This window comes from Dermacentor andersoni, chromosome 4, assembly GCF_023375885.2.
Source record: "Dermacentor andersoni chromosome 4, qqDerAnde1_hic_scaffold, whole genome shotgun sequence".
Lineage (NCBI taxonomy): Eukaryota > Metazoa > Arthropoda > Arachnida > Ixodida > Ixodidae > Dermacentor > Dermacentor andersoni.
This window is the reverse complement of record NC_092817.1, coordinates 131,368,125-131,377,776: the sequence shown is the minus strand read 5'-3', so window position 1 is coordinate 131,377,776 and position 9,652 is coordinate 131,368,125. Positions and strand designations below refer to the sequence as shown.

The following is a 9,652-nucleotide window of genomic DNA, read 5'->3' as shown; positions in this document are numbered from 1 at the left end:
AGGCTGCACTACAGTGAAATTTATTTCAACATTCCATAATATGTAATTTCATGTCGCTGCTGAAGCAACTTCATCTGAATAGTGCTGTATTTTTTATAGACAAGTTGTTAGCATATGTCCTTCTTGTCTTTGTTTTTTCTGCTATTTTTAATTCACATGCACATTAGCCCGATGACAATACTCAACATTAGCATTTTTCATGGTTTTCAATAATGTTCTTAGGCAATTGAGCATCGGGCACCAGAATAACATATATAGTCGTCCTCATAAAACAAGTGTTTGTGGAAAATACGCGAAGCAACCAGTCAATAATTCAATCCTATTTGCTAAACTTGGACAGGGCCAACCTCCAACACAAAATAACATCAACATGAAATACTATGCTACTTTGGAGGCCTCCAGCAAAACCTGTTCCAGCAATCATGTCCTGGCTGCATGTTTCAGTTCAAAGCTCCCAAGAAAAGGGACTACAGCTGCTATTATGGTCAAGGCAAAGTTAAGACGCATCACAACATCATCTCATCGTGCACAACACCAACACTGCTTTCTGAATGTCAAGTTTTAACACTACTGTTCACATAACAGGCATTTTTACTGTTATTACATTTAATACCTTTATACTTATGTGATACTACAATAAACTCGTCGTGAGGGCCTGACGTCACACAGTAGGTGCGACGACATCCATCTTTGGCTATTGACTCGCACTCAAGGCGTGAATATAGTCAGACGTTTCCAGCGTGCCATGCAGAGGCCGGCAAAGTCAAATACATCATGCAAGAGACGCCAGGATCACTCAAAATTTGCACCCCCCCCCCCATAGTTTAGCCCATTGAACATGGCCCACGGCAGCGCAGCAATCAGCTGTTGCACTAGCGCATGCGCAAAAGTGCACGATGAGCTAGTGCTGCGTTTGGCGCAAACTTGTCAAGGCAGCCACACTGTAGGCACTGTAGGCCAACATGCTTTCAACCCATCAAGCTGGCAGACGATGAGGTCTGTTGTGGTGTGAGACAGGATACATTCTATTCCCGCGACTGCCACGCGAAAGCAGCCAAATGCCTTCAGGTAATGGTGGCTGCACTATGACGCTAGACTGCAGGGCGCCCACTTTTTGCCTTCACAGCGTAGCGGCACCGTGAGTGGCAAGCAACTGCATCGTGCCGGACTATATCCGTGCCTTAAGTGCTCACAGGTGGTCCACTTCTTCCACTAACATTTCTTTTGCTGCAGAAACATGAACACGAAAAAGAAAAAAAAAAGCTGCTGGCATCTTCAATGCCAAATGTCGACAGTACAGGCATCAATAAAAACAAAGCTAACCTGTAACGAGTCACATCATCTGTGCACATAAGCTGTGCTGCAAGTGATGACGGGTATTTTTCTGGTGCAGCCTACCAAAAAAACAATGAATACAAGGAGTGATAGCCAACTCTGATGTGTCGGAAGCGATGTGTTAAGACCTGAGATCTTTGTGCACTCTTCATGCTAAGCTGCATAAAAGCCTCACAATTCACCACTCGCGTTTAAAATCGGTGCCGATAGCTCATGACCACATGTCACGATGCCAGGAACAATGAAAACAAATCACTCAGAAAAGCTTGCTGAGATAAAAGCTGCTGCTCAGCACATCTGTTGTATCAGTTTTTTTTTTTTAGGAACCTTCCTTGGTATTGCAGGCCTTTATTTACTTTTGAATCACAGTTATTAGGTCACAGAGAACCAAACATTCTAGCATGCTTACAGTAGGTCACTCGGCAGATTTGAGAAAAAAGAAGAAAAGTTCTGGTGGCCATAACCTCCCTAGAACAATCTTTTGTGCCTTCCATAGGTAAACGGCAAAGGCGAGGTGATTAATGCATTGGTGGGACAGTGTTTCTCTACCCGTGACACACGTGATACATGTGAAAAGCAAGCATAACAGTGTTCTCAGGAGCTGGCAGAAGGGGTCACAAAAGATGCAGAGCTGAGAGTAATTCTTACATTAGCAGAAACCAGTGGTGGTCAAACTTGTGCAGACTTTCTACGGCATATTTGCATCTTGTAGCTAGCTTGCATAGCAAGCAAACACTTTCCCACCCAGAACATGCGCTATTGTGCTCATTTTCGCTGAATGAGGCTCTTTTCCTGAAATTATGCATCTGCCATTCTCAAAAACTAGACTAGCGTTTCTCAGCAAGGGGCCTAGCAGTGAAAATGCAGACAACAGAGTATTTTAGAGCAGTGTTACTGCTCAACCATTACTGTCACCGTTACCACTTCCTCCAATTGCACCTTTGCAGTAAACAACCCCGTAGTTTTATAGCAGTAATACTACAATGGTTGTGCTATGGTAAGATACTCAGAAGCATCGAGCTCTGCTGTGGCTTTTGAACCTCATCGTGAAACCGATGTTTCTTTGAATGTGTGTAACTGGCGACACCATGCACAGACAATCACTGGGACCCTGAAAGCGCCTTCATGAAAAGACTACCATGTGCTGTCATCTTGACATGTACTACCACAGACCAATGAAACATACGTAAAGAAAATATTAACTAAAACACATTCTACGGGTAATAACTCGAGTGCAATGGTGCAATGTGCATTTTATTGCCAAGAGCAGTGTAGGCGTCAGACTAACCGTACAAGCCAGTACCACGTTGACACTGCAAAGTAGTAAAGGCAGAAATAAAATAATGTTCTAGTTAGCCCTAACATGCTTGCATCTCGTTCGTCCATTATAGCACATGATATCGTAAAACATCCTAGAGAAGGTTTCCGGAACATGCGGGCCTTGTGGCTTAATTTCCAAATAATCTGGCTGTGCTGCCTGAAGTGAGCTGTACAACAATATTTGCAACGCCAAGTAGCCCAGGATTCATTCTTCGATTTTGCAGGTTTGCTCAGAAAATCACACAACCAATGCGTTACCCACGTGTTCCAAGAACTTCAGTCAGCGGTGGTATGCATGCACGTACAGCTGGCATTGTTTTAATTTCACTCTGAACAACAAGTAACAAGGGCCTGAAGGTGACGAAGTGAATTTCGGCAAAACAAAACTCGTGAAGCAGTGAACAGGCGAGCAAGCAGTCCTTCCAACAAACATTGAACGAGCAATGCACCCACTGCCCCTTCTTCAAAATGGGCACTTATTCCAGGTAGATGCTGCTCCTTACATTAGTTCGGGTGCCATCTTACCTCAAAATGCACTGAAGCAGAAGTGAGCATGCTATGAGTGAACCGATAGCTCTGAACTCTGCTAATCCAATACAGGATGATGTTCTGTTTCTCTCTTCCGATGCCTTCCCTATGACACCTATGAAGGCCATATTACTTGAAACTCTCGAGCCGTTGCCACGATGCTTGCAGTGTTGACGGGATCCAAAGAACACGGCAATCTAGTCAGAGAAGACTTCATCAGGATGGTGCAGCGAATCGAGTGCTGTTTTTCAACGAAAGGGTCAAGTCGCTCGGCAAATGGCTCTCCAACGCTGCCCATTGTTTCGAAGGTGAGCAGGTGGAGGCAGTCCTCGATGTTGCAAAGATAACAAAGGCGAGCCAGAAGTGAGGCACTGTCACGGTAACGAGTGGCAATGCCTCCAGGAACAAGTCGACACTTCGTTGATCACAATTCCGCTAACTCCAGGGGCTGGGCAGGAGTGGTCACGACACATCGAAGACAGGCACGGAAGGTGCTAATGTGGGCGTAGTCGAAGTTTCGCGTCTTCCGCAGTGATGCCATGCAGCGCACGAATGGTAATCGCCACACGGCAGGACGTTGGAGCTTTTGATGTGGACTTTGCCGGTGGGGGGGGGGGGGGCTCTGCACTCATTTGTTGCGGCAGCTATGCACAGTGCACAAAGCAACGCAGGCGTGAGAGACGGGAATGTCTACGAGTTGCTGGCTCCGCAGAAAGGGTCACAGCTCGATGAGGATGTCCGCTCCAGGTGGCTGAGCTCTTCTTGGAGCAACTGCAGGGTGGCCAGCAGCGAGTGCTTCTCTCCTTCCAGGCGGTTCAACTCTGCACGCTGCTCCTCGATCTGCCGCTGCTCACCCGCACTGTTGTTCTCTAGCTCAGTTACCTGCGTACACGAAAAGCCGCATCAGGCAGGTCACTTGTTAGAACACGAGACAGCATTGTGAACATAGCATGTGTGAAGATGTGTGCTTGGTCGGCAATGTGCATAGCTAATCTACACAGCGAGTACGCTGGTCAATGCAGCAAACACCCTATTTGCACAATTCTAACTCGCACCTTTTTTTGCATAAGAAGTGCATCCAATTTTGCATGCGCGTTACAATAGTAGCTAATTTTACTCAGAATCAAAAACAAACACGATTCTTACTAAAATAAAAAGCTCAATGCAAGGTAGTTAGCTACAGCAACATTGACCAGACATTGTTTTTTGCCTAGATTTGTGGTCACTTCTTTCTATTCTGCTGTATGTGCGGCATTTCTAATGCATCAGATGGAACTGAAGATTACTTTATGCGGTCGATAGACAGCAAAAAGGAGGTGTCGTCAGACTCCAATAGCAACTAGCCACTAATGTTTAGCTGCGTATGAGTCTGTATGCCTTTGTATGTTCCATAAAGTTGTTTCAACACATCACACGTCGACTCAGGTTTTGTTACTTGACATGCGCGGTAGAGTTGGCACAGAGTTATTTCTTTTTTTTACATCTGGGTGGTAATATGGCTTTGCGTTACAATCAGGGTCGCGATAGAATCGTGGAAATATGGTGTTAAGCCTGAATCACTTGTACAACACCCAAGAAAAAAGAATGTGGACCTCGAAGAGGACGACATTTGAAACCTATTATGACAGTGAGAAACGAAGCAACGCGAACAATTAATGCTGCAAGTTGGATTTGTTTGAAACATAGCTGTATAGACTATTTTGCAAGTCCCACCTTAGGAAGCACTGCTTATGTACCGTACTTCATTTGAAAAGTTTAATTGCGAGACGGCTTAGTATCATTATCAAAGGCGCCTGTGGCTTCAACTGAACTAGCACAACTGCATAGATAGATTACAGTCAAACGTCGTTAATTCCAACACATTTAATATGAACTTACGGTTTATTCGAACTGACACTGTGGTCCTGTCAAAGTTCTGTGTATTCCAATGGGTGAAAACGCCTGGTAATTCGAACGCTCAAGTATTTGTGATGATTAGTTCGAGCTTACTGCGCTCTGACAATGCTCTCACCAAAGCACCAAATCACACGGCGGTGCCTCCAACCAGCATTCCTCTGACTCCACCATGGTTTAGAGGAAGAGCTTAGGAGAGACTCCTCATCGCCGTGCGCGAAAAAAAAAAAATGAATGTGGTGGAAATTTGTGCACAGACGCACATCACCGATTACTTCTGTTAGTGACGGTTAGTCTTCTGTTAGTGTCGCAGCACCGCCATGTACCCCATAGAGTCAATTATAAGAACGTCTCAAATTTCGGACGCAAAAAACCTTTGCCGTCCGACTTTCCTTGCTTTTTGCCTTGACACATGTCCGAAACGGCATTAGTGGAAGCCACCAACACTGCTTTGATTATCGCGCCGCCTCGAGCCGACGCTCTCGCGTGCAGATCTGTTGGCAGCTGCAGCCACACGGCGGCCACGCTAGGCCTAGCTGCTTCGACGTTCACTACCAAGCTCCTTGCTGTTCGGTGCCGTGTATTTCATTGAAACAATTTGCCGCTGCTAGCAATGGCACTGACTCCGCCTTTGTAATGCTCGGCAACGGCTTCGGAGTGCGGAAGGCATGGGGCGTTTCATAACGCCGGTTCCCGAAAGTCAACTTCGCCCCAATACAGCAGTCTTACGCAGTGAAGCATACAAACAGCTCGAAGGGGCAATTGTCACGGGGCGTGGTAAGTTTCCTTTCATTATACACGCGTGAACCCGCCGTCTCCTATCGCAATACGAGCACCGATACGCCTAATTATTGACTGTAATGTGTAAATACGTGTGAATAAATCTTGTAGAACTTCCCACTCAAGTATTAGCTCAGTGCACATGCACCACTATAGGTAAGTCCTCCATTCAAATAGCTTCCTTTAATTCGAACAAATCTTGGGCCCCTTTGAGATCAAATGATCGAGATGCGATTGTACTTGTGTTTTCTTGTGGAAAAACACTCCTACACATAATAAATCACTGCCTATTGATGTATTAACAGCAAACAAGTGTGTTTTGCGCCTCTAATATGCTTGTTTACAATTTGGAGACCAACCACACAGCATACAGGTGAAATACCTGTTGACCTATTATTCAGTGTCCTTTGCATATAATGTCAGTAATTCCTCACATTACTGCTACTGGTCAAAAACTTTGTGATAGCCACAGCCTCACCAAAGATATATTGACATCTCAAGGTAATGAATAACACCCCTTTGCCAGTGCTGTTGCCTCTAAGATGGCCACGTGATGGACAGTCACAACACCACACAATCTTGAGGTCATGTCAATACAAAAGCTTGGTATGATGACAGGTGGAGCCCTGCCCTGTGCAGGTGGACATGCAGCTTTCAGTGCCGTAGGAACAAAGCAAAGACGAAAAAAAAAACTGCAAGGGTATTGAAGCACGTTCCACTTCTTTCATAAAAGATGTAGCAGGGCTACTATAATCTGATAAGCAGGATCAAGTTTACCATCGCAAGCCAAACATGAAGGAAAGCATGGGGTGTTTTTAACTTCATTTGCAAGTCTCACGCAACTGCCTTACCCATTTCTAAGAGCTGAGAAATTTTTTCAGTAGTAATGTGCGGGAATAAAGAGAAAAAAAATGAAGGGAACATTAATGGGAGAAAAGTGGATAGATTAGCGTGAGTAATGTGTCTCTAGCCCGCTACCCCAAGATGGAGAAGGGGTTCGAGGAAACAACAGAGTCAGGTTTCCTGACAGCTGATACTGCGACAGCATTATCATTGTGATGGCACTGCAAAGAAGCACATACTACAGCGTTTGACTGCTCACTTTATCAAATTATAGATGACACCCATCATTTCGAGCCTGACGAGCTTCCGTAACCAATATGCTTTTGTAATCAGACCAAAAGCGGCGTGTCATTGTCATTATATTATGCAATGTTACAGCTGCCTGGTAGCACCTGCTCAGAAGTTCAAACAATGCTGCTCGAGGTCATTAACATGCTTTGATTGAATTGATGCATCACTGACAACAGCCTAACTAAGAGGGGAAGAAAGAAAGAAGACCATTGCTGCGTAAAGCCACAAGAAAATGACAGTGAGCAGCTGAGCAAGTGCGCGCGAGTAGTGACAGACAGACAGAACGAAAGGGGAAACATAGGCGAGAGAGAGAGAGAGAGAGACAAAAAGAGGGAGGGACAGTGTCCCGGCACAGCATCTGGCTTGGCTAGTTAGCCAATACCGGGTAAAAAGCGAGTGCAAGCAACGCTGCACACACTCCCCTGATGATTGCGCCAGGTAGAGTAAAAGCTTGTCAATTCGAATTCTACAGGGATGCTACAAAAATTCGTATTATAAAAAATTTGAACTAATAAAAGTCAGAGAAAAAGATCAGTCGGTTAAGGCACATATACAGTAAACCCTCGTTAACTGGAAGTTGTAAAATCCGGGAAAAATTTGGAGATAAGCGGAGTTTCGAGGTAAGCAATATGCCGAAAATTTCAGTGACCGGGTCACTGAAAGAGCCAGTAACAACCAGCACTGCTAACAAACGCTCCACAGCACGAGGGGAGCTTTTGCAATAAATGCAGAATTCCCAGGAAAAACTGAATTTTATTATTTTGGAAAGAACTGGGTGATGCTTGCCTGCTTTGCGTTGGCATTCGGCGCGAGAAAAGCGTCCTCGAGCTGCTGAGCGCACCGCATGAGCCGTTGTTCGTTGCTGCTGCATTCAACGTTGTTGTGGAGTAAGCGTATCAAGTTTCTTGTTTCTGCAGTTGTCGGCACTTTTCTAGGTTGCTCTTCATCAGCGTGATCACCACCGTTCACTGCCATTTCAACAATGTCGGCGTCGGAAAACATTCCGGTAATGGGCACGTCCGACTCGTAGAGCACGTACTCTTCAAAAGTGATTTCACCGTCTTCGGCATCGCTGGCGCAGCCGGTAGCTTTGCCAACTTCGTCACAAAGTTCATCACAATCACTGAACTCGTCAGTGTCTGGCTCGAGCGATGTCTCGGCGCGCGAGAATCCTGCATGCGCGAAACAACTAGCAATCGTCAATGGACGTACTTGTTGCCAGGCTTTGGCAATCAGGTGGACTGCACCCAGCAAATCTATTTCATACTCCTTACCACTGTCGTAAGAACACAAAATTCGGTGCAGGAGGCTCTTCCTCTAGAATTTGCGAGCAACCTCAATGACTCCTTGGTCCATCGGCTGGAGCACGGACGTCATATTAGCAGGCAGGAACTCCAGCGTGACTGCCTCCAAGTTGTTGATTTTTCCATGGCCGGGGCAGTTGCCCACAACGAACAACACTTTCCGGCCGTCCCTTGCCATTTTGTGGTCAAGAGCGCGTACATACTCTTCAAAGAGTGCTGCAGTCATCCAGGCCATTTTATTGGCGCGGTAAGTTGCATCTCTTGGGAGCCGTGCATTTCGGAAGCACCTTGGATTGAGCGACTTACCAATAACAAGCAGTGGCAGTTTTTCATCGCTGGTGGAGTTGGCTCCGAAAAGTATTGTCACTCGGTCTTTGTGCTGCTTAGCACCTGAGCACGCTTCTCCCTTCGGCGCGTATGTGCGGCTAGGCAGCATCTTATAGAACAGTGCTGCTTTGTCGAGGTTGAAAATGTCCTTGCCCGCGTAAGCCTTTTGCAGCTCAGCGAGGCGGTGGTTGCGCCAGGTGTCTGCAGACCCTTCATCAACAGTGCCGCTTTCGGCGTGGATAGGCTTCGAGGCCACATTGTTTCTCTTTTTAAATCGTTCAAACCAGCCAGTGCTGCAATTGAAGTCTGTGTGGCCCATCTGCAACGCCAGAGCGTCTGCCTTCTCCATCATCATTTGGGTTGTCACGGGAAGGTTGGCTGCCCTGACATTCCGGAGCCACAGCATGAGTGCTGCTTCGATGTCCGGGAATTTCGAGACCCAAAACCACTTCCGCTTGCTGGAAAAGCTTTGCTCGAAGCCATCCAAGACCTTCTGCCACTTTTTAGAACTGTCGAAAGCGTCGACAAGGGGATGCCGAATTCTTTGGCGATGCTTGTTTTGGACCTTCCTGCTTTCTCCACTTCCTTGATTAACGCGACTTTTTTCTCCAGTGTCAGAGATTTACATTGCTTGGGGCGGGACATCGTTGTCGTCCGTTGACCACACCACACGCACACACACACAACAAAAAAATCGCAGTCAATGCATCGTGCGCTTAGTGCGACGAAACAGAGAACTAACAGAACCGCACACGCACAATCACCTAAGAGCGCTTGCACATGCGAAATGCGGTGGAGAGCCCACTGGAGCGACTGCCCGATAAAACCCATGAGCCCCTGCACGCACGCGGCGCACACCACGTGACTGCTTCCAAGGTTACTTGAAGCGGTTGACGGAAAACGGCTGCGTCCGCGGGAATTTTGTATTTGCCCTTAGATAGTGACCACGTTCGGCACTTAGTAGGAACCAAGCGCTCGCTTGGAGCCTGTATCACCTTTCGATGATGGCCTTTTCCTTCAGCCGTCCCGGT

The 9,652-nt window shown here is 46.5% G+C and overlaps 1 protein-coding gene across 1 annotated transcript in view; it reads right to left on the bottom strand.

Moving 5' to 3' along the window:
* Positions 1-2,570: 2,570 nt before the first annotated feature.
* Positions 2,571-9,652, bottom strand: part of LOC126537817 (bridge-like lipid transfer protein family member 3A) — a 103,328-nt gene continuing 96,246 nt past the window's right edge. The window contains exon 19 of the mRNA XM_050184899.3: positions 2,571-4,065. Coding sequence (XP_050040856.1) covers positions 3,874-4,065 — 192 coding nt within the window. The 3' untranslated portion in view covers positions 2,571-3,873. The remainder of the gene's footprint in view (positions 4,066-9,652) is intronic.